The 23,203-nt window shown below is 44.2% G+C and overlaps 1 protein-coding gene and 1 long non-coding RNA gene across 3 annotated transcripts in view; both read left to right on the top strand.

Annotated features, from left to right (window-relative positions):
* The first annotated feature begins 10,032 nt into the window (after window positions 1-10,032).
* CDCA7 (cell division cycle associated 7) lies at window positions 10,033-18,205 on the top strand. Of its 2 annotated transcripts, XR_012836079.1 has the most exons (10): window positions 10,033-10,178; window positions 10,590-10,700; window positions 12,175-12,426; window positions 12,838-12,915; window positions 13,671-13,859; window positions 14,298-14,438; window positions 14,871-15,020; window positions 15,612-15,748; window positions 16,066-17,191; window positions 17,933-18,205. XR_012836079.1 is itself a non-coding variant. In XM_010303993.2 (9 exons), exons 1-9 carry the CDS (start codon window positions 10,113-10,115, stop codon window positions 16,094-16,096), a joined length of 1,155 nt encoding a protein of 384 aa, XP_010302295.1. In that variant the 5' UTR covers window positions 10,033-10,112; the 3' UTR covers window positions 16,097-18,205. The 2 variants fall into 2 exon arrangements, 1 of the variants encoding a protein (XP_010302295.1); XM_010303993.2 differs by having other exon boundaries at window positions 16,066-18,205.
* A 321-nt stretch (window positions 18,206-18,526) lies between these two features.
* The window catches only part of LOC142602352 (uncharacterized), a 46,393-nt gene continuing 41,716 nt past the window's right edge, over window positions 18,527-23,203 (top strand). The window contains exon 1 of the long non-coding RNA XR_012836080.1: window positions 18,527-18,582. This is a non-coding gene — a long non-coding RNA (uncharacterized LOC142602352). The remainder of the gene's footprint in view (window positions 18,583-23,203) is intronic.

The raw sequence follows: 23,203 nt of genomic DNA, 5'->3' as shown, positions 1-23,203 counted from the left end.
ATCAGACTGTCTTGGAGAACCACACCTCAGCAAATGTCTGCTCTTTGGAAAGGAGCCATGCTGCATTTTCTTAGGGTTTTCTTCCAAGTCTGTTAAAGCCAATCATATTTAAGTACCAGTATGTCTAGAATTGCACACTAGGAGCTGGACACACTGCCATCCATCCATGCACATATCCTCGGCAGTGCTACACCCTCCCTCCACGGCTGACTCTGCACTGCTGTAGAGCTGCCCCTTGTCTTCCTGGCTCTCCTTTTTCTTGGTCTTCGTATCTCCATGCACAGATGTTGCTGTTTTCTTAATCCCCCAAAGGTACCTGCATATTCCTTTTCCACAGTTTAAAATGCTTTGAATTGTAAGAAGCCAGCTCTGGGATGGCTGCTGGAATGGATGATGAAAAATAGCAGGAGACTCATGAAGGAAAAGTCAGAACTGGACATCCAAAGTGAGTTTTTGCATCCAATGGGGAGAATGCTTACAAAATCAGATACAATTTATTTATTTTTTTATTTAAAGTGCAAGACTCTGACTGTCAGAGCTTACGCAGAATCTGTTTATTTGTTCAGCAACATTTTACCCTGGATCTTGTGGGAATCACAAGAGTTGCCTGACTCCCTCTGGATGCCAGACATTTGCAGAATGGTTTCAGGGTGAACAGCAGCATCTCTCTCCAACGGTTAGCTCTTAAGCCCTGCTGGTGGCTTGGGAGGGAGGAAGCGGTGCTCAGCTCAGACAGGAAGAGCAGGTTAACCTCAGATTACCGTCCTTGGTTTTCTGAAACCTTACAGGCTTCCCCCCGCAGCTGATGTACTCACAGCAAGAGCAAAAATGTGGCTGAGACTTCTTTCTTTTTCTGCAAACAAAATGTGTAGTTCAGGTTTTTAAACTTTTTTTTTTTTTGGTCTTTCCCATATACCTAAGGATGTCTTTAAAAAAAAAAAAAAAAGAAAAGAAAAGAAAAACAGGAGGATGGAAAGCAGGTACTTAACACTGAGGTTAGCAATCATTGTTCTTTAGCTCGGCAAGCTGTCCCAGAACTGGGTCTGATCCTGGTGGATATTGGCTTCCTAAGCGTACAAATTTCCCCAGCAGCGTTGGGATACCTGCCACTACCATCAGAGGGACTGGTCGTAAGAGGCAAGTGTCCCGGGGACCTGCTCCGCAGAGGGACCGACAGCAGCGACTGTGCTCTCAGGGTGCGTGTTCCCCGTCTCCTGCAGGTCAGAGGCATGTATGGTGCTGTGCTGCAAACCAGCTGGTGGTTCCAGTGCCTGTGAGACTCTGCTCCTAAACATAGCGGGCAGCACGCGAATGTGAGACCCCCTGGAGTAAAAACATTGCCCAGTCCTGCAAACACAGACCGCTTTGGTTCACATGCAGCCAGGGTTCGAGGGGGCTGCCCGCATGCAGCTTGCTTGGTAGAGCTGAAGGCACATCTGAAAGGGGTAGCTCAGAGGGCTTTTATAGCTGCTCATCTGCCTGGGTGGGGAGAGATGAAATGGCAGAGTAACCCATCTCCCAGGTCAACCCCTCACACAAGCCTTTCCTTTTCCTACAGAGCCTTTGGAAATTCACAGACGGATGATTGTCGCAGAGGTGACAGCCCACTGAACAGTCCAAGGGACCCCAAAATCATAAACACCCCCAGGCCGTTCCTCACGCTAACCCCTTGTGACATGAGTAGCCCATCAATCCATCCCAGGGCAGCAGAGCTGCAGAGGTCACTTTTTATGGCCTGGGCAGGAATTTCACCCAGCTCAGTGTTCAATTTGGCCAGCACCGTAATGTCTCTCTTGCAACATTTCTAGTTGTTGCTTTGGCCTCGTATTGATTTCAAAGCACATACTGAAATGTTATGCCTGTGCTGCACTGGTCAGGAGGATAAACAGGAGTAATGGTCAGAGAGGGGAGATGGGATGGCCGTCCGCCCCTGTTTTGTTGAGGAACGCAGCTGCCAGGGTTTCAGCCTGTCCGACTGCTGCCACGGTGTGCTGTACCTCCGTGCTGGGGGGGATCTGGTCAGGCTGACCAGGTGGGATGGGATGACCACGAGACCTGGTCATCCTGCGCTGATGCTGCTGAGACCTGCTTGCAGCACGGAGGGATGCCAGTGGCCCCTCTGTCTTCCCATCTACACCTGGATCCCGGTGATGCTATGCCAGCAGAAAAAACACTACCATGCTCTCAGGAACGGTGGTTTTCAGGGCTGGGGTTCATGGGCGTTGCTGCTGCTGGTTGGTTATGTCTGTGAAATGCTAGAAAAAGGAAACCCAGTTCCTGTTCAGCTGGGAGGAAGAGCGCCCATTCCCACTTCCCCCCAGCGCTGCCATGGCTGAACTAACGCCCTGTGAGAACCTGTGTGGGTTTGGACATTGTTTAAAGAAAGCATTTGCTACTGCGGTTTTGCTCTTTCTAACCCACTGATTATTTTTTAGTAATTGGCCATGTCTGACAGCAACGCCACCCTCTCTGGGCACACACCAAAACCCCACACACCAACCACGATCTGGCAACTTGCTGAGCTGATTTAAGGAGCAGAAGATGCCCAAACCCTCTGCGTGCCCCCTCCCTCCTCACTCAGAGCAACAGCCCCCAGCCGGGGCACCCTTTTCTACTGTCCTCCTCTCCAGCTCAGCTGATGCTGCTGAGGAACAAACCCTGAGTATTTAAATACTTTCTATAAACTTGCTGCCAAGAACACTGGACCACCATCAAAGATAAGCATTTGATTTTTTTGATTGTGCTAGAGAATACACTTTGACCTAATTATTATTATTGTTACTTTGGGCTGGGAAAGACGGGCAGTTGCTTTTGTAATTGTGGAAAAACCCCAAACCGAGAGACCTCCTGACATCTCACATCACTAAAATGGAACCAAATAGCTGTGCTACCTCTGAAAATTACATCTGACAGGATTATTTTCTGTATATGTGTCCACCATAGAAGGGTTTTTACATAATTTTCTTATCTAATGAAGTGCCAAAGCTTAGCAGTTCAAGCCAGTTTGTTGCAAAAAGTTAGAGGTTATGGAGGAGAAGTCTATTACAGCAATAACACTAATAAGGGTCTGCCAAGATCACGCTTGAGTACGTGTAAATACAGGGCATTTGAGATGAACATCTCAGAGGACAGAGAAACGGCGCTGGGAGGCAGCGGCAGCCTGGGGTGGCTGAGAGCTGGGGGAAAAGCGTGCAGCCCCTCTCTGCAGCTCCCACCCAGCACCATCCACGCTCCCCCCAGCCGCATCCCACTGCTCCCACCCCAGCCACCCACCCATCCCCAGGGTGGTTGCCTCCTCTTAGAAACTTCAGGAGGCGATTTTGCAGGTGCTGACACGCTACAGACACGAACGCTGAGCTCTGTAGAATTTAGTGGCTTAATATACCTGGGGCTCAACACACACATTTATTTTCCTGCCTTAACAAGAAAGGTGTGGGCTCTCTGCAGCAGGGAGAGGGCATTTCCTGCATGCTGTGAAAAAACTCAAGAGCCTGAAACCTTGAGCTGTGCCCTGGGGACCCCCTGGCAGGCAGAAGTGAGCCCCAGGGGAGGCTTTCTACCTGTCACCACCCCCTTCCTCCCTCCTGAGGATGCTGCCAGGAGCTCCCCGGGTCCCTGGGGAGAAAGTTAAGCCATCGCCTGTCCCCCACTCCCATCCTCTCCCAGCAACTGCATCTCACTGAAGGCTGGTGGAGGTGATGCAAATCAACATTCACAAAGAGGCAGTGGCAAAGCTTGTATAAAAGGGCAAAAAACCAGACTGCAGTAAGCATTTTTGATTATTTTCTGATAGCCTCCTGTTTCCCACAGCTATGCATTTGCAGAACATTTTGTAAGCAATTTCTTTATGATGTGACTTAATCTATTTTGTGTTTTCAAAGGGAAATATAAATCCAAGCCCAAGAGTGAAAGGGCTGGGATCTTGAGCTTTTATAAGTGGCTACTGCATATCAACAACAGCTACTTTTGATCAACATTTTTTGCTATGCATTTTGCAGAATGGCTACAGGATACTCAAATGAGCATTATAATTACACTCCCATAATCACAATGCTCTGGGCTCCGAATGATCTCCTACAACATACACTTGGAATAATCATTAAGATTTCTATCAAAACTGACCACATTTCAGCCATATTCTTAGTGGGATGATGAATATAGGTTCCTAGAGGCATTTATCAACTGCATTCTTTCTCTCCCTGGGCTGTTGTTTATTCCTTTGGTTTTCCTTCTCTTATTCTTTCCATTTTTACGGTCTCACCAGTTTGTGTCAAAGAAACACGGTATCGAATAGGATCAGACATGACCACCTTCAATTCAACACGCAGGATGCATTTGCACTCAGCCTTTCCTAATAAGGAACTTACAGCAAAGCACAAGGAGATACAAACCTCTTAAATTAAAAGGGGAAAATTTTTTTTCCTTGGAGAGAGAAAAAAGGAAAAAGATACTAATTGCATTGTGGAGGTATTTTGTGGAGCTGGTACAGTTGGTCTTGGCTATAAACTGATTATGCACGCTAAATATTTACATTTACATTTATTTTACAAATTCTGGTTCTACCTATCAGAGCATAACGTTGAAGTATTTACAGTAAAAAAGTACTTCATAAAAATTAATGTCCAGTAAACATGTAGAGGTCTATAATTAAATCTCCAAAAGTGGCCATCCTCCTGCTTCTGTATAAGAACAAGTGTCCTTTCTGGGTTGCAATCAATAGCAAGTTCCATGATTATACACCTTCTTATGTCTCGTATAGTAATGTTAGCCACTGGAGGGTGACATGTGAACAAATACATATGCTTGATCAGATCTTTTACAGAAACACACCTTTCAAGAGGGAGAAAAACAATTAGCGTGTGTTATAGGTTACCGATTTACAATTTACATCATAAATCAATGTCTGATTATTTTAATGCAAAATGTTCTTAGCTTCATTTTATTGCACTAACGGTTTCAGTAACACACTATAATTTGCTCAGATGAAGAGGTGATTGGACAGCTCTTACAGAAATTTTTAATTACTGTCATTAGTGGCTGCAATCTTATTCTTTTCTATGGAGCTAAGATATGTGATATTGCATTGTGCTACAGGTACTCTGCGGTCGTGAGAATCCAAACTCTTCCTTTTCACTGAAATACTTGCATCTATAAATGTGTGTCAATGTGCGAGTCCCATCACAGTAATTACTGGCATCACACAAACATCAATTAATGTATTCACATGCTATTTTAGGCAGGTAGAAACGTATTGCCCTAATTAAAAAAAAAAAAAAAAAAAACACCAAAACTAGAGCATAAAGTGTGCTGTCCATAGTTAAGACAGAAAGTGTGGGAAGTGTGTAGGAGAGCCAGAGGCAGGGCAGCGGGAGTCCTGCCTCCAGAGAGAAAAGCTGTGTTGCAATGCCGACAGCCGAAATCTGCAGGGTGACATGGCGGACAGCGTTTGTCCTTAGTCCTGGGGGAACAAAGGTCACATTTACTGTTTCTGACAATGGAGCTATTGTTGGAGGCCCATGTTCTTGCTACTGCTTGAAGCTCCTAATATGTAAACAACTTTGATTCCCCCAGACGGATGCAGAAAGCGTTGCACACTCAATGTACCGCACATCTGCAATGTAATTTCAGCCGATTCCCTTAGCAGGTCTTCTGAGGGCCGCTACCATGTACTGACACCTCATTTCAAGGAAAGATGAGAATTTAAGAGACTATTTTCTTGGAAACACCTGACAAAATACTCCAGATAATCAGACAAATGAGCCCTGAGGGTAGCACTGGACAGGCCATGCAGGACCCAGACCGAGGGACTGAAGGGGCAGGGGTGGTTTTTTCCACCTGCATTAGCCTAATTTGAGTTAAATGTGTGCTCACCTGGGTGCAGCTTTGCACGTCCTCAGCTGTTGTAAATAGCTGGATGTAGGACAGCGGTGCTGCCTACGTCTCGACAAACATTAAGAAACTCTTTCCATCGTGGTAAGGCCAGTTTGTTCTGCCCTTCCGCTGAGGGCACCTGGGCCCCGCAGGGTAGAACAGGGGCGTAAAGGGCATGGAGATGAAAACAGGGGAAATGACAGCGGCGCAGGTCCCAGCAGCCATCTCTTCAGCTACAGACCTTCATTTTTGGGTACTCTGCACTGTACCGTAGGAAGGGAAGCCCCTGCCCTTCACATACTTCCCATTTCTCTTCTCCCTTTCCTGCCCCCTTCTCCCCAATCCTCTGTGAAATATGTGAGTTGACATACACAATTTTCAATAAATTAATTCTTTTTCACATATTAAAAAAAAAAAAAGCTGCAAATACAGTTCACAAAATGTCCTGTCCAGTTTCCCTGCTCTGGCCTATAAATTTTAAGGCCATTTGACTACATATGTTGTTTGAAGAATGCTGTTTCCATCAAGCATTAAATGGAAAATTAACTGCAGCCTGAAGTATGGATTCAGCTAGTCCCATCAGTACTCTGTACCATTTCACAAGATGCTCTTAAAAGCTGTGAAGGTTGGCTACTTTTCTAGCAAAATCCTGACAATTATAATTCAAGTTGTTAAGGGCTGTTACTATTGAGAAACTGGATCTCTTCTTACGTGTAAGTAAACTAGTATTTGTAGATTTTTTTTTCCTGAAGGAAGTAAAACTACATCAAAATTCAAGAAACATCCCCCTTCCCAACTGAGCTGTCTTAGTTGGAAACCATCTGGGTGGCAATCCTCCACTAATGCGGATTTAGAGGAATCGAGTGTGGTCTGGTCTCCGGAGAACTGGGTTTAGTTCATCTGCTTTTGTGCGTGCGCTGAGAAGCCAGCGGTGCAGGTAAGTATGTAATTACAGGCTTATTTAAAATGGAGATTCTTTTACATGACAGATTGCAGCATGCGCAGGAAGAATAATGCCCACAGAAAACAGAAAACCTCCGTGAGAGCTCTTGTACTCTATTGTGCTGTAGCCTATTTACAGGCTTTGGCTTAGAGATGATTCGTGGTTTGCTTTACACGGGTGCAGGTTTGCATGCGGGCTGCACGTGCGCGGGGCCTCCTTCCCTCGCGCCGATTGCAACGGGGACTCGCCCGCCGTCGGGAGGGCACCTGGAAATGATAAGCAGCTACGGTTGCGCTGGTATTGAGCCCTGCTCAAACCACAAGATAAACAGAGCATTATAGCAAATACCGGGGCCACAAATCCCATACAGCTTCTTCAGGGCTTCTCCCGTTACTATTGCTGACAAATACTGGTGGTGCAGCAGTTATTTTGCTGTGTTTAACGGCTGTATTTGATTTAATGCAATATTACAAACATTACATAAAATGGTTTACAGTGACCGATGATTTATTTTCTTCTGGCCCGTCTTCACGTAATATTTTGTTTGCAAAGAGCAACGCAGCCAACTTCTCTGTAAAATCCTGTTGCGCTGCCATACTCCCAAGGGAGCAGAGGCAACGGGCGTCACCCGCGATCTCACTCCTAATGCTGTGCTCATGGTGCGCTGGCAAATAACGCTTCATTTACTGGGGCAACACTGGAAAGCGTGCGCGTTGGGTGGGTTTTTTAATTAAGTGCACTTTTACTATCCCGCTTGGCAGGCACCGCTGAACGCAGGGCCGCTGCAGCCCCAGGCTCTGCAGGGCCTCAAGGGGCGCAGGGTGCCCAGGGAGGCCGCCCCAGCCCTGGGGGCAGCGGGGACACAGACCCCTGCCCTTCCCTGGGGGAGAAACCCCCTCTGCCCTGACGACAGCCAGGTTTGCGGGTTTTATTTCAGAGCGGTAGAAACAAATCCCGGTTCGGCACGTAACGTTAAAAACGTTTAGGAAGAGAGAGAGTTACAGCCTACGAAGGCTGCCCGGGCCGGGGGGCGCAGCCCCTCACCCCGCCGGGGCGGGGCGGCACGGCACGGGGCGGACCTGGCCCCCGCGCGCGCCCCTCCCCTCTGGCACGCGAGTCCCGCAGCGTTCCGACCGGGAGCTTTTCGCGCCACAGGGCCAGGCCCTTGCAGCTCCACAAATCCCGCACCCCGAATATATATTAAAAAAAAAAGGCGGGCCCCCGCACTAGCCCCTTCGGGGGCGCCCCGGGAGAATTAACGAGATCCTCAACAGGGGTGGGTGGACGGGCGCGGGGCGGGCACGCCGGGTACCCGATCCCCAGGGGGTGTCGGCTGTATCTGCCAGGACACGGGCGCCAGCGCGGGAAAGGCGCCGCCGGGCCCCGCCCCCCGCGGTCCCAGCCGCTTTGGCGCGAACCTTCAGTTCCGTGGTGCTTGCCCTGCCGCCGCCAGCATGGGTCCGTCGCGCTCGCAGGTGAGCGCTGCCCGCGGCGTGGGACTGCCCGCCGGGTTCGCGGGCGTGGGGTTCCCGGGGGCGCGGCACGGTTGCGGGTCGCTGCTGCTGATGGGGGGCGTCACGCCTGCGGCCGCGCTCTCCCGGGGCCCTGCGGGGTCTCCGGCCGGGGCAAACCGGGCTACGGGGAGGCTGGTGGAGTCGAGCGGGACCAGGCGAGTTTTTGGGCTGGGGCTCTCCGGGCATCCCAGGGGGAGCGGGCGTGGGGGGCAGCCCCGCCAGGCGGACCGCCAGACCCGGGCCCCCTGCCCCGCCGCGGTGCTGGGGTTACCCAGAGGTGCTCTCGCCCGCCTGGCTGCGGTAGGGGGCCCGGCTTCGGAGCCGCGTTCGGCGGTGGTGGGGGGGGAGCAGCCGGCCCGGCGCCAGCCTCGCAGCGCCCCCGCCTTCTGCCTCCTCCCGCCTCGCAGATGCCCCGGCCGCCGCACGAGCGGGGGCGCGAGGGCGGCCGTTAGGCGGGGGCGCGCGGGGGCTGCTGCGGGGGGAAGGTACCTCACGGCGGGGGGAGGGGGGGGAGGAAGGCGCAGCGGCCTCAGGGGATCGGGGCGGAGGGGATCGCTGTGGGGCGCGGAGGCGGGCGGCCCCGCGGGGGGTGTGTGGGGGCCGCAGCATCTTAGCGGGAAGCGGAGAGAGTTGTCCCCGCCCCTGGCCAGCGTGCGGGTCCGTGCGGGCGGCCGTTCCGAGGGGGGAAGGCGTTATTTGCGTGCCGCGTCTCCTGGTCAGGGCTTCGCAGGGCTGGAAGCCCTTCGGTGCAGCCCGGCCTGCCGCGGCGGGGTTTCTCCGGTTGGGCGCTCCCTCAGCCGCGGCAGGCGACGCCAGAAACGGCCCCTTTTGTGTCCGGGGCCGCATGCGTGCCAGGCTGGGCCGAGAAGCTTTTCCTGTTCCTCAGCACTAGCAAAGCTGAAGCGTGGGCAAGCCTGGGGTGCTGCGGTGCTTCTCCAGCGAAAAGCAGCGTGCTGAACGGTGCTGGGGAGAGGACGGAGGTCTTAACATTGCCCCGGCTGGTTGCTGTTTAAACCGTATTTAAAATACTTGGCCCAGTCTGCAGGGCTTGTGAACTGGTAATGGCTAGAGAGCTTAACTTGGGCAGCATTTAAGTGTGGGTGCAGCAGGCTCAGCCTTTGGATCGCTGCTGCCCTGGGGAGGTAAAATGGGTCGTTGCCAGTAGAAACAATCCCTGGGAAATGAAAACCTGAAGCCCGTCAAAAAAAGATATTTAAACCTGGTAATAAAACTAACAAAACAGCGAGCTGTTGTGTCTAGAACAGTTGTTTGAAAGGTCCTCTTTCGTGTGGATATGATTCTTGGTCCCTTCCTTAACAGCTGCAGTGTATTTAATTTAGTGTTTGCCTCAAACTAAAAGTAATTAATAAATCAAAGCAGATTTCTAGGTACCATTTGTACTTTTTTCCAGCATTATCTATGATAAATGGAAAAGGATATGATTTTTGTGTATGTTTTCACTTGGCTGTTTGCATAAAAGAAGTTTTTCTAAATACTCAACAAAATTCATCTCTACCGATGATCAGAAATGTATCAGAGCAGAAACTATTTCCATTTCTAACTTAGGAATTATTTCAATGCTGATGATAATTCTGCTGACTTGTATTCAAGCCTGTTAAACATCTTAATGTTCGAACCTCTTAAACTTCAATTGAAGGATGTTCTTAAGAGCTAGTATGCTACACTAGGTGTCTTTCATTAACGATGTTGCCATTGTCCTTTTGCAGCGCCGAGGTTCAGGAAGGAAAAACTTCATAGCATTCCGAAATACGAAACTGATTCCCATGGAAACATCCTCATCCTCTGATGACAGTTGTGACAGTTTTGGTTCTGATAATTTTGCAAACACGGTAAGTACAGTACAAGAGCAAATAAAACTGAATGGGGAGTGCTTGTGAAGTTTGCAAAAATGTAAAGCTTGATAAAGCTAGTAAATGTTTTGTGCACGATTAAAACTGCTTGCTCCGCTTATGTTTTTACATAGTAGTTATAAATCTATGCTATATGCTGTGATTTCATTTCATTCTTCACTTGTGCTTCTACGTGGCAATTGTTGGAAACAGATTAGCTCTTTATTCTAGCCTTTGAAATGTCACCTAACCTAACATGCCTGATAATTTGCAACTGCAGTTCTGAAACCACTTGTTAAATGCCTTAACTATTTTTTTTCTTTATTAAAAAAGCTATTTGCTTACGTTGCACTTGTAAATTTCAATCATTTTCTGTACAACTTCAGTTAAAGGATATTTTATTCTTCACAGAAATGCAAGTTTAGGTCGGATATTAGAGAAGAGCTGGCAAAAATTTTTCACGAAGCCTCTGATGATGAATCTTTCTGCGGCTTTTCTGAAAATGAGATTCAAGATGCATTGGTAAGACAATTGATTTTGTTTGCCATTTTGAATTTAAATTCTTACACATTCTTAATTGAAAAATAATTCGGCTTTCAGCTTCAGCTTGAAAGTCAAATCTTGTCAGAAAGACGCATACATACTTTTATTTATTTTAATGTACAGTCTAAGTAGCCATAGTTTCATTTTCTTTTTGTCTCTGTAAAAAGCCCCCAAGATCCTGAGCTTTACAAATTCAGAATAAAATCTGTCATATGGATTTTGAAATATAATACCTCTTAAAACTGTCCTTGCTGGGTGTTACTCTGTTAGATTCTAACATTTTTGGTTTCCTCGATATGAAATGTTATGTTAGTTCATGGACTCCAGCAAACCTGAGAAATTTCTGTGTATATTGACGTCCAGTCGAACCTGCTCTCTGACAGTGTAACAGGAAATGCTGTACTTCAGCAGTAGAGAAATAGTGATAGGTGGTGAAATCCGCCTTCTTGCTTTTCCTTGATGTCAGTGCAAGAGTAGCTTGATTGCTTAAAAAGACCGGCTGTTGGTGTTTAGTAGAGAAGACAGAAGTAGTACCATGTTTGTCGTAACTTCAGAACATGCCGAGGAATGACTAGAAAAGAATAATGTATGGAAGAGAACGTGTCTAAGTTAAATAATACACAACAGTAAAGAGAATAAGTAGGAGGCAAAGCTGGAATAGATAGTAAGAAAAAGGAATTGATAACTGCACATAATTGGCAACCAGAACCACATACCTGGTTTAATAAAAACCCTGTGCAAATAGGGATTGCTATTTGAGACTGATGGTCTATTCATATGAAGCAGGAAGCCTGTTGTTACCTATGACCAAAATAAGACTATCGTATTATTGAGTCTAAACCTAAAAGTCAAAGCCTATTGTAAAATGAGCTTTTAACTAAACAAATTAATTTCTGTCCTCACTGAACCCTTGGTTCTTGCAAAGGTTGTAAGCAAGGCATCAGAATTCAAAGAAAATAAAATATTGGGATTTTATTCATAATTATTTCATTGGCTGGCTCTAGAAGGAAGTTTTCACTTGATATCGTTGATACTGTGACATGACTATTCTTGACAACTTACAAACTTGGGTTTGACACTGTGCTGAGAACTTTGTTGTGGCTTTTTTTACAGCCAAGTACACTATGTTGCAAAATCAAGGCCTTTAAAGGCAATTCTTTCTCACACAAACTATCTTTGCTATTAGACCTGCAAGTGACAGCTAAGACTGCTATAACTGAAACTAAACTCCTTTTTTTCTGATATGTTGCAATATGGTGTGGCTCTCCCTGAGTCTTTTTTATCCCCCTCCCCCCCCCCCCCCTTTAAAGTATACTAGAACACTAGGACATCTAAAACATCTAAATTTCAGCCAGATAGCCTCTTTAAGCACCACCCAAAAATTGTCAAACTATATTTAATTGTAGAGCCAACTCACTTGCATTTATACGCTTCCGTTCTGGTTTGTTAACAGAAATTAGAATCGGATTCAGAGGAGAATGATACAAGTGCTGAGAGTGAGGTAGCTCAGAGACGGCAGAAATGCCCTGTTCCTCTAAAAGTAGCCATGAAGTTTCCACCTCGAAGATCGGAGAGGAGGAAGGGTGAAATGGAACCTCTTCCTGAAAAGCTGGTGCCTGCTCCAGATTCGGACTCTGACTCTGAAGAAAAGGGTGCCATATTTTTAGAGAAAAGAGCTTTAAACATAAAGGAAAACAAAGCAATGGCAAGTACTCAATGTCCCCCTGGGGGCCTTCCCTTCTTCCTCCCCCCCCCCCGCCCCCAACTCTTAGGGGACCTCTTTGGTCATTCAGGTTAACTCTAATGGGAATTATGTGAATGCATTAAGAGGAATTTACATTCCTAATATTTAAATCTGATACTTTATGTCCACTGGCATGTGAAAATCCATAGGCTGCAAGCCTAAAGAATAGGGCTTCAACATAATAAGTTTAAGCATTTTTAAATTACTTGCAGCTACTGGAACATAAATAAGACATAAAAGTAAAAACTTGAAGAGTGACTGCATTTCCTTTAAGTAATTGTACTTCTAGCCAATTGCCCTAATCTAATAGTCTGTAACAGCACATAAACACCCCATTTAAGGCTCTGTTTCCTTTTTGCTTTCCCTTGTTAGCTTGCAAAACTAATGGCTGAGTTGCAAAATGTTTCTGGTATCTTTGGTGAGAGAAAATCATTGCCAACTGTCAATCATGTAAGTATAAACTTACTATATTGCCTTCAGATTTCTGAGAGTCAGATTCTGACATTACAAAACAGGACTTTCAATTAAAAAACTTTATAAACCATGTAAATCAAAGTCCAGTTCAGAATTTTATTGCTTCCTAAAACAGGTATCCTCATTGTGCAATTATCTTTTGATTTGCCACTATGTAAAGCAGAACAGATTAATTCATAAAGGTTGGGTGTCTCCACAGGCCAATAAAACTAAACAAGGTGCTGTGTAAATATGTATTTATACAAAGGCTGGAGATAAGGGGGAGGCAGCTTAGGCTTTGAAGCTCAAGCCTGAATATTCTGTGAGTTTGGAGCTTTTAAAAACACCTGGCATTTGGCCTAACTAGGTCCTTAAAGAAGGTTGGGTTGTGAGTTGGCAATGTAATGAATTTCACTGTTGATTTACCTGTAAGCTGTGTGAGGATGGGAACAACACTAAAAGTCACAACTCCTCATAGACAAAGAGTTCTGCTGCTGCGTGGGGAATTAATGTATCTTAGATCTGCATGGACACAAATGTGCTTTTGACTATTTCTCTGCAGCTAGCAAAATGCCCAAGATGAATTTGCCTAGGATGTTTTTACCTTGTGTTTTCTGATTTGGGATGCGGGGAGACTTCATCTTTGGGAAAGACAGAAGGAAGGCATGTCTTTTTGGGGGAGAAATTCATAGGAGGGATAGGAGCTGTTTGGGTCTTCACCTGTTTAATTAGGAGCCTTTAAACTTTACCAGGGACCAAAGCGACTTCCAAGACGTTCATTGCCCAGAAGTGCTTTGAGGAGGAACCCAGACAGAAGTTCTCGGCCTCACACAAGATCCAGGTCCCTGATTGAAGGTCCTCCTACTCCTTTACCAGAAGAGGATGATGATGACCGGTATATATTAGTGAGAAGACGACGGATGTCTGATGAATACCTGGAGGTATGTTGAGGTTCTAGGTCTCCTGTTGATCATGAAGGTGGTTTTGTATCCCTTCAAGAAAATAGCAATTCATACAGAGCAATTCATATGGAGTTCATCAAGATGATGAGTATGCCATGGCCTGGGAAGAAGTACAGAAAATAACATCTTGTATGTGTTCTCCATTTTCCCCCATCTTATCCTTGAAAAATCACTTCCTCTTGTACTCCAGCAGCAATTACATAAGATCCAGTAGCATTTTTGCACCCTGAAGGTGACAGATCAAGTGAAGGTGCTAAAGCTGCGTGTGTATCATTTGTCTTTGCAAAGATCTGTTATCTCTTATTTAAATATATAATGGGTATTCGAGATTTTGGCACTGCTTTGAAGATCCCCACCTTGTTTATGTAGAGCTTTTGCTGAAACTAATACTAAAAGTATCATGTCTTTACTATTCAGCATGAAGCCCGAACTCCCAGGAGGGGTCACCGTGGTGCCATGGCTTTTCCACACATTGTGCGCCCAGTTGAGGAGATAACAGCGGAAGAGCTGAATAATATTTGTAGTTCTGCAAGAGACAAAGTATATAACAGGGCCATGGTAAGTATATTCCAACTTTGTGAAACGCATACTTTGTGAAGTCACTTACTTGTTGTTTCCTGCTTGAGGTTTAGCATCAAATAGAGCAGACTCTTCCTTGCTGAGAGGAAGGATATGATTTTTGGGAGAAGTATGCCTGAGATCTTGAAACATCATCTCTTATCTTTCCCTGAGTTTATAGAATGGCCTTTACCAAGCCAGTTAGCTTGGTTTTGCCCTGGAACAACTGTAGTACCTAGGTGATACCAGCTGAGGAAAGTAATTAACAGATATTGAAGATTCAATGTTAAAACGGTCTTGGTTCAAACTTGCAAGGTGACTTTCTGTTTTAGGTTAAGCATTGCTAGCTGCCAAAGAGATTGCTTTGTAAATGTTCTGTTCTCCTAACTAAAGAGACATCTTTAATGTCTGGTTTCCTGAACTACTTTCTAGGGATCCACCTGTCATCAGTGTCGCCAGAAAACCATAGACACCAAGACAAATTGTCGTAACCCTGATTGCATAGGAGTACGGGGCCAATTTTGTGGGCCATGTCTCCGCAATAGGTATGGGGAGGATGTCAGAACGGCATTGCTGGATCCGGTAAGACAATTTTGAATATTGGCTTTATTGTGTTTAACTTGACCAGAGGTGCGTTGGTTACTCATAGCGAAAGAGTTTTAATAGGGGGACTGCTTACAGTGCTGTAGTACATAATGCAGTCCTGGTTTGATTCAAATGGGATCACAGTACCTTGTGTTGTGTAGAACTCATTGTAGTTACTACTTCTGTAGCTTTATTTGGAGGAGTAAACTAGGAGAGCAGAGCAGCTGCCAAAATATTCTTGTATTTGAGCATCAGAATAGTGTTCTCTTTTGCCTTGTATTAGTGCTTAATGCCCTGTGGAAAGGAACTGTATTGTGGACAAAGTGCTGCTGTTGTGGTCTGTGGAAGCGGTGCAGGAGTTGAGCACAGTGGAATACTTCCTGTGGTTATGTGCAAGGCAGGCAAAGGAGAGTTTTTAATCCCTTACAGGCTGAAGAATTTGTACTCTTGCACTGGTTTAGACAACTTCTGCAGTGCCGATGTTCACTGTAGAACTCTGTGTGGAGCAGGGCCCTCTTAGGTTGCAGGTGTGAATTGTGTCTGGCATTCCAATTCAGTTAAAAAGGCTTATTGTCTGTCTTTTTTTAGACCTGGAGGTGCCCACCATGTCGTGGAATCTGCAACTGTAGCTTCTGCAGACAGCGAGATGGACGATGTGCTACAGGTGTCCTGGTCTATCTGGCCAAGTACCATGGCTATGACAATGTCCATGCCTACTTGAAAAGGTAAGCATGCCATTGTGTCAGAGGTATGGCTCTGCTCTAAGTGGGATAAGCAGCTCAAAACTGGGAGAGGAGATCTCTGCACCTCCCAGTTTGTCAGGTAAATCTCAAGATCAGTCCATGTTGCCTTTAGAATCTGAGATTTTGCCATATGATTTTTCTGACACGTTGGTTCTTAACCAAAACAAGTGGTATATCCACTCTGTATTTTGGCTTTCAACTTCAGCTGTGTTTATTGTCAGGGCTTCCCCTAGTTTGTCTAAAGAGTTTCCAAACAGTGTTTTGCTACAAGCTAACTCATGTTTCTACTTGTCTTTCAGTCTGAAACAAGAACTTGGAATGGAAGACTGAAGCTGTGACTGCCTTTAAATTACGTACTCTTTCACCAATGTCATATTATTGCCTACAGTGAATTGTTTAATCAAATAAGATTACAAAGCCAGTGCCTGCCTTCCCTCCCCTTTTGGGTAAAAAAGGATAAAGAACTTTCACTTATCTCAGTGCAAATCATACTTGAGAAAACTGTTTAATGAAGGTCTTTGCCCACAGGCCATTGTTTTCTTTTTAAACAACTTTGCAAATCACATAGCATCAGTCCTTGCTTTCCTGCCAATAACTTTTTTTCTTCCTGAAAGGAGATGGGGCTTTAAGCCATTGGAGTTTCATTCATGCAGTGATCTGTGCTGCAGGTTTATTTATGCTTTGAAGCTGATCACAAAAAGATACAGATGTTCTGAAAATTCAGGGCACTGTTAAGCGAGTAAAGGTATGTGCTTAACTCCAGGCCAACTTCTGCTGCAATACAGACTTTTACTGAACGTAAATGATCAAATAGAAGGTAAGAATTCTCTAAAACAACAATGCATTCTTCAGTTCAAAAAGGAAGCTCTAAAAGCTGTAGCTGAGCAGTCTCCAAGCACTAATATTTGGTTTTATAGAGTACTCAAAGTGCGCATTGGCCATTTTAAGAGAGATTCTCCAAGCAACTTAAAAAATGCAGCAGAAGCAGTTGGGGGTGGCACATTGTATTTTTGCTCAGATGAGGAGGCCACTGCTGAAAGCTACCGCAGCACTAGCATTGCCTAGTGATGACAGTGATGTGAGTGTACTGGTATACATTGTGGAGTGTCCACTGTCTAAAACAGAATGTACCCTTTGTTAAATTATGTTTTTGTGGGTTCTCCCTGCTTTTGCTGCAACTGCAGAGTTGCTTCTTTGCAGAATTGGCGCTGGTCCTGAGGAAGAGGGATACCTCCAGACTAGGGCTTGGTTAAGTAAAGGGGTAGTGGTTCACGTGGCTGTTGGTCAACTACAAGTGGATGAAAGATGGTAACTTGTTGAATTTGGTTATCAGGAAAGGGAGCAATGACAAATAATCACTGGAATCAGAAGCCTGAGATATTTTACCTCTGAAAAAAGTTGAAAAGCAAGGACTTCCAGCTTGAAGTGAGTTATTCCAGTCGCATAGAGCAGCATAAACATAAATAGATAATGTTCTCAAGAGACACCCTGGTTGTAGTAACACGTGAGGAAGAACGACTGCCTCATCAAAAAGGCTTTTAAAAATAAATAAAAAGGGAGATGTAATGGGTTGCATATGGTTTGTGAGCACTTAGAAATGTGGTTAGTGCTGTGGTCTCCTTCTTAACAGTCCAACCATATTTCTGTATCTGGCTCCGCATGATTGTAAAAGGATATTTCGCATGATATTTTTAATAAAGCATGAGTACAGCAAAAATGGAGCCGAAGAATTCTAATGTGCTGTGGGGATGGGATCTTGTGTACTCAGTGCTGTAGAAAAGAAGGTGCCATGAAAATTGCATCCAGAGAACCACAAAGTGTATAAATGTGCTTAGTTTGGTTATGGAAACTACTGTATAAGCTTTGTATAAGATTTAGAATGCAATGTTATAAATAATGTACAGTTGAATAGCAGAAGAATCGACTTACTTTTATTGAGCACTAGAACAAAACATGGGTTTAGACTTCTCTGCTTGCACAGTATTTGCACTGCGTGTATACATTATGATCCACAGTTTATACCTTTCTGGGAATTGCATCAGTGTGTGTGGGAGGGGAGAAGAGAGGAATTTAGAAACAAAAGATATTTATGTCTCAGACTTGCAGTTCTGTTTCATAAATAATCTGTCCTATTGAAAATCTCCTGTCCTCTCTTTGTTTTTATAGTGTGAATAGCTGTGCAATCTGAGGTGGAGAGTGCTCTACCCTCTAGGTACATTTTGTGAAGAAGGAACTCTAGAAGTACATGTTCTGACAGATAAGAGCAATTTTTTTTTTTTCCTCCTAATTGCTGGGCTTGCCTTCTGATTGCTAGAGTGTGAAAGGACTGTGCTAAAAGCAAACTTTTGCATCATATCACAGATTGCTGTATTTAGATTTACTCAGATCTACGATGTTCTGTACAAAGTATTTTGAAAATAAAAATTTTCTGGGTTAGAATTTTTGCCTCTTAACTGTTTTTAAAAAGCCCATTAGAGCTGTGCTTAGGTTTTACCACCTTTCAGGTAAACTTTTGTTGTGAAGTAGAGGAGTCGGTTGCTCCCATCATACCTGGGGAAGCAGTGGGACTAGGACATGTTTCTCTCAGCCCTGTGTCCCTGAACCAATTCATGCTGGTTGGATTGCATTGTTTGGTACCTGATGACTAACTTGTGATGGTAGAACTATATAGGCACTGCGTTCAAGCCAAATACAGGCCTTAAGCACGTGTGCTATGTGCTTACCCTTCTGCTTTTTTTCCTACATTCTTTTTAAACTAGATGCCTACATCCTGAGCTGAGGAGGATATTATCGTTTTGGACACAAGTCAAAGTCAGGTGCTTGCCACTATATATGTGTGTGTATATATATATTTATTTCCAAACAAACTTAAGTAACTTCTCTCAGGAGCTCTGTGCTGAAGCAGAGAATTACCTGGGGGGCCTTGATTGCAGGCCGACAGTGCTGAAGACTGTTTTTGATACTTATGCTGCTTGCTTTTGCGTCAGTGTAGCTGGGCCTAGTGAGAGGAGTCACGTGAGACTGGCAGAAGACTACACAAAGCTGGCCTGTAGTGAGAGAGGAAACAGGAAAGAAGCGATCAAGCAGTGACAGCTGTCCCCAGATACTCTACTGGTAAAATCCTCATGTTACTCTCACCTAAAAGCTTTGTTTAGATACATTATCTTTCATCACGCTGCTGGTGATGTGAGAGTAAATTTGTATGTAATTGTGTAGTATGTTTATGTGATGGTTTTGAGGTGTCTCAATACACCTTTTTCCCCAAGCTTCTGTACCACAGCTACTTAAGTAGTGTTGATACTAACTTCACAAATAGTTAAAGAGCTCATGATTTATACCTGCAGCAAATGGACAGCAATTTAAGAAACTTCATGAGGAAAAGATCCTGTCAGCTTTAGAAACAAAGATGCATGGCAACAGAGTATCACTGTTAAAGGAAGAACAGAAGAACTAAGCTCATGTGTAAGGTAGAATGACTTAATTTATTGAAAAAGGCTGTATGAGTTGATATTCCCACACTATTCTTAGCTTTAGGGCCAGATGATCTTGTGCCTAGGTCTGGTATAACTTCTAATTTTTTTTTAACCTGGTGTAATCATTTATAAGTGCTAGAAATAGAATACTGAAAAGATTGATAGGCAAATTGCACTTTTGAATTCCTTGAACCTTTATTCCCTGTGATGGCAGGTGGCTATGTAATAGTCTGAGAACTGACCATGCTTGAATGGCACTAGCTGCCTTTTTTTTTTTTTTGAAGTTAAATATGTAAATAAAACCCCAAGCTTGCTTACGAGTAAACTTTTCATTACAATGATACAGTATCTACTGATGGAATTGGCTAAAACCTCCTTACTATCAGAAGATTCTCTTAGATTAGTATATATTAATATACATTATTTGCTTCTTCCTTGTCTTGCTTGTGAGTTGTTGAAGCATTAGACCTCTTCAAATCTCGAGAGAAGGATTTTTGTCTTCCATACCTATTAAGCAAACTTTTTCATTAACTGTAAGTTACAAAAATAGCATTGAATTGTTGCTTTACAGGCTGATGAAGTAGCATATGCTACATTCCAGAGCGACACACTTGGCCACTTAACCAGTTACATTAGTGTAGGGAGCTGCAACGGAAATTTTAAAAATAGGCATCAGCTTTGGAAAATAGCCCTTCTTGCTTCTTAGCCTCATGGGCTAATATACTTTAATTTTGTCTGCCAGAAACCTAATAACACGTTTTGAAGAGAACAGCAAGGAGATAGTAACAAAGCATCATCGTCATTTGCTTAGGTAGCCTAACGGAATCAAAAAGGGCAAAATGGTTGCATCTAGTCAAAGAGTGGCTTTCAGCGTTCCAGGGTGAGGGAACATAGCTGATGTTGAAACCTATCTGTAATGCACAACGTGCATCTGAAACATTTGGCAAGAGAGTCACCCGCTGACCTCTGCTGGCATAAACCAGTTTGTTCTCTTACGGCTTTTTGCTACTGCGGTTCTTGCACGGCTAATGGCATAAGCTAGTGTGGGGATTTTGGAAATGCTGCCTGCTGTTCTTTCATGTTCTTGGCCTCACAACTAAAAGCGAGTAAAAAGGGCTTTCTCTGTCAAGTACAGGCTGGCTGGTCTTTGGGGCTAAATGCCAGCACTCAGGTAATGCTGGGCTGTGTCATAGATGTGGGCTCCAAACGTTAAGAGAGGACAGCATCACGCTTTCATGCTTGGGTCTCTCACTCCTTCCAACTAATAAGCCTGGGGCTCCTAGATGGGTGTAAAAAACAACAACAAAATAAAAAGCAAACAAAAACCCCAAACTCTTTAGGGTGGAGGTGGCAAACGGGAGGGGGAATTCTATGTTTTGACCCCAAAACACAACGATCAGTGCTAGTGGTAGGAGGCCTGAAACTGGGAAGTGAGGAGGGAATTGTGAATCCAATTGTGACCGATATTTATAAGAAGTTGTGGATATTGAATTTGTATGAAAACATGTCTAGAGCATAGATCTTGTTTAATATAACTGTAGCTCTACTTGCAGCTGTTCAGTACAGGCTTTCTTCCAGCTAGAATTGATTGAGCTCTGGTTGCAAGGATGGCAGAGTTCTGTTACGTGAAAAAAATAAACCAAAAGTCATGGTATTGTCAGGGTAGGGTAAGAAGGCACCTGTCTCTTTTATTAGTAGTACTTTAGTAGTATTTGTGCTGATCACTAGAAAACTAGAAAAAAAAAAAATCAGTTGAACTGTAGATCCTACTGCAATGAGCTGTACTCATGTATAGTCTTTCTCCAGGAGTATGTCTGCAGTAAAACTTATCTACTCCTGAAAATGGAAACAAAACATTCCTGAAATTGTAGATTTGTGTTTGGGCTTAAGTTAGCTTTATATCCTTACCTGTTAATATTGCAGGCAGGGAGAATGAAATTGTGTGCTAGGTTGTGTCAAGAGGTGTAAGTAACAGAAGCCTATAGCAAGCATCCTCATTTTCTTTTAATCATGTACATAACAAAGCAATCCTACCAGCACTCCTTCTTTTGGTCTTGCTTTACTTCCTTTTAGCTTGAGTGCCCATGTAAAATTGATATGTTTGTGAATTGCTACATAAAGTGGGCATTCACAATTGACTGCCACCAGGGCTGAGGGTGAGAGGAGCTCCCACAAATATGAAAATTTGTATTGTTCATGTTTTCAGAGAATTAGCAGTTACGTTTCCTCACTGAATACCCAAACTCCTCTAAGTTCAGTCAGCGTCAACCATTTTGTTTAATACCTTGGAGATTCACCATCTTTAGATGTGCTCTAAAGTTCCAGATCTAGAGCCTTAGCTATGTTACTACTGAAACGTGAATGAACATATAGGCACTCTTATCTTATGTGATTCTCTTCTTACATAGCTTATTAGCAGAATTTAGCAGTAGGAAAGATCCTATTTCTTAGTGCTTTTGTGCTATGGGTTTTTTGTTGTTGGGTGTAGGGGGGGGGTTGGTTTTGGGTATTTCTTTTTGACGCTGGTTGTAATGTGAATACAAGTGATAACAGTGAATCATCAGGAAAAAAAACCTTTGGAAATAAGCCAGAGTCAAATTCTTTTCTCGTGCTCTGTTCAATCTGCTTCCTCTTTAAAAGAAAACTTTCACATTAGCAGAAAAATAAATGCTTAGCCAGAGTTCTTTTTGTATCCCTTTCAGCAGGGAGAAGGGAATGAGTGTGCCGAGCTCAATGCCCATGCTGGCTTCCTCCTGCCGTGGAGAGTTAACACTCTAAAAGCTTTTTCTTCCCCCTTTATTTCTGTTTCCATTTAATTCTTATGAAAAAGTTGTGATGTTACATTTTTGGTATTGGAAACCAAGCACAGAGTTTTGTTGTGAGGAACTGAATTGCTTTGATATAATCCCGGTTTTCTCTGGGAGAAGTAACTTCTGTTTTTCAAATGGTTGCTGTGGCTAGAAAACAGCATCTGCACTACAAAAAGCTGAAGAGTACCTCCAGTAAATAAAAATACACCACTATATATGGTATCTATGTGCCCATTACAGCATACAGATACAGTGTTCTGTTAAGCCTTCTGGTATGGTCTTAAGCAAGGCACTTTTTCTTCAGCTGTAAGACCAAAACCCATTCACCCACATAACTAAAGCCAGCTTTAGAAAAAAATTAACAATTGAATATTCTTAACATGATTACAATTAATTTTCATCAAGATGTGCAGACTTACCCACAGCAAGGAATAATGTGGTGGTTTGGTTTCTTTGGTTGGTTTGTTTGTTGTTTTTTTTCATGTACCTTCTAAGCACAGACTGGAGATATACACCCTTTCTCCTTGCAAGAAGAGTTTATTTCTTTGACATATTTATTTCTTTCTTTATTTCTTCCTACCTGTTTTTCCAGTTTCCAAGAGCTCATGTCTAGCATCTGGTTTGTTTATTTCAGTTCTGAGGAAAAGTTATAGATGAGGTGAACAGTTTGGCTGATATCAGGCTAATTAAGCCTGACTGCTGAAATCTAGCTTCTGTTTTTCCCTGTATAGATATCACGTTATACATTTAATATGTTGGGATCCACAAGGAGATGTGATTCCTGCCATGTCTTAGGGTTCCCTGCTATCTAGTGAAACAGCCAGCCTCACTGGAGTGCCCTTGCTCCCCCTGGCATGCTACAGCTTGCTGTGTGATATGCAAGAAGGCAGGGATTTTGTAAAAGAGATTCTCAGAAGTCCCTATGATAAATGGCTTAGTTTGTATAAAACACTCAAATCCTCCCCACAGTCCTGGGCTGCATCAAAAGAAGTGTGACAGCAGGTTGAGGGAGGTGATTCTGCCCCTCTATTCCGCTCTTGTGAGATCCCACCTGGAGTACTGCGTCCAGCTCTGGGGGGTCCCAGTATAGGAGAGACATTGAGCTGTTGGAGAGAGTCCAGAGGAGGACCACGAAGCTGATCAGAGGGCTGGAG

Source organism: Balearica regulorum, chromosome 6 (genome assembly GCF_011004875.1).
Source record: "Balearica regulorum gibbericeps isolate bBalReg1 chromosome 6, bBalReg1.pri, whole genome shotgun sequence".
NCBI lineage: Eukaryota > Metazoa > Chordata > Aves > Gruiformes > Gruidae > Balearica > Balearica regulorum.
This window is presented reverse-complemented; position numbering and strand designations above follow the sequence as displayed.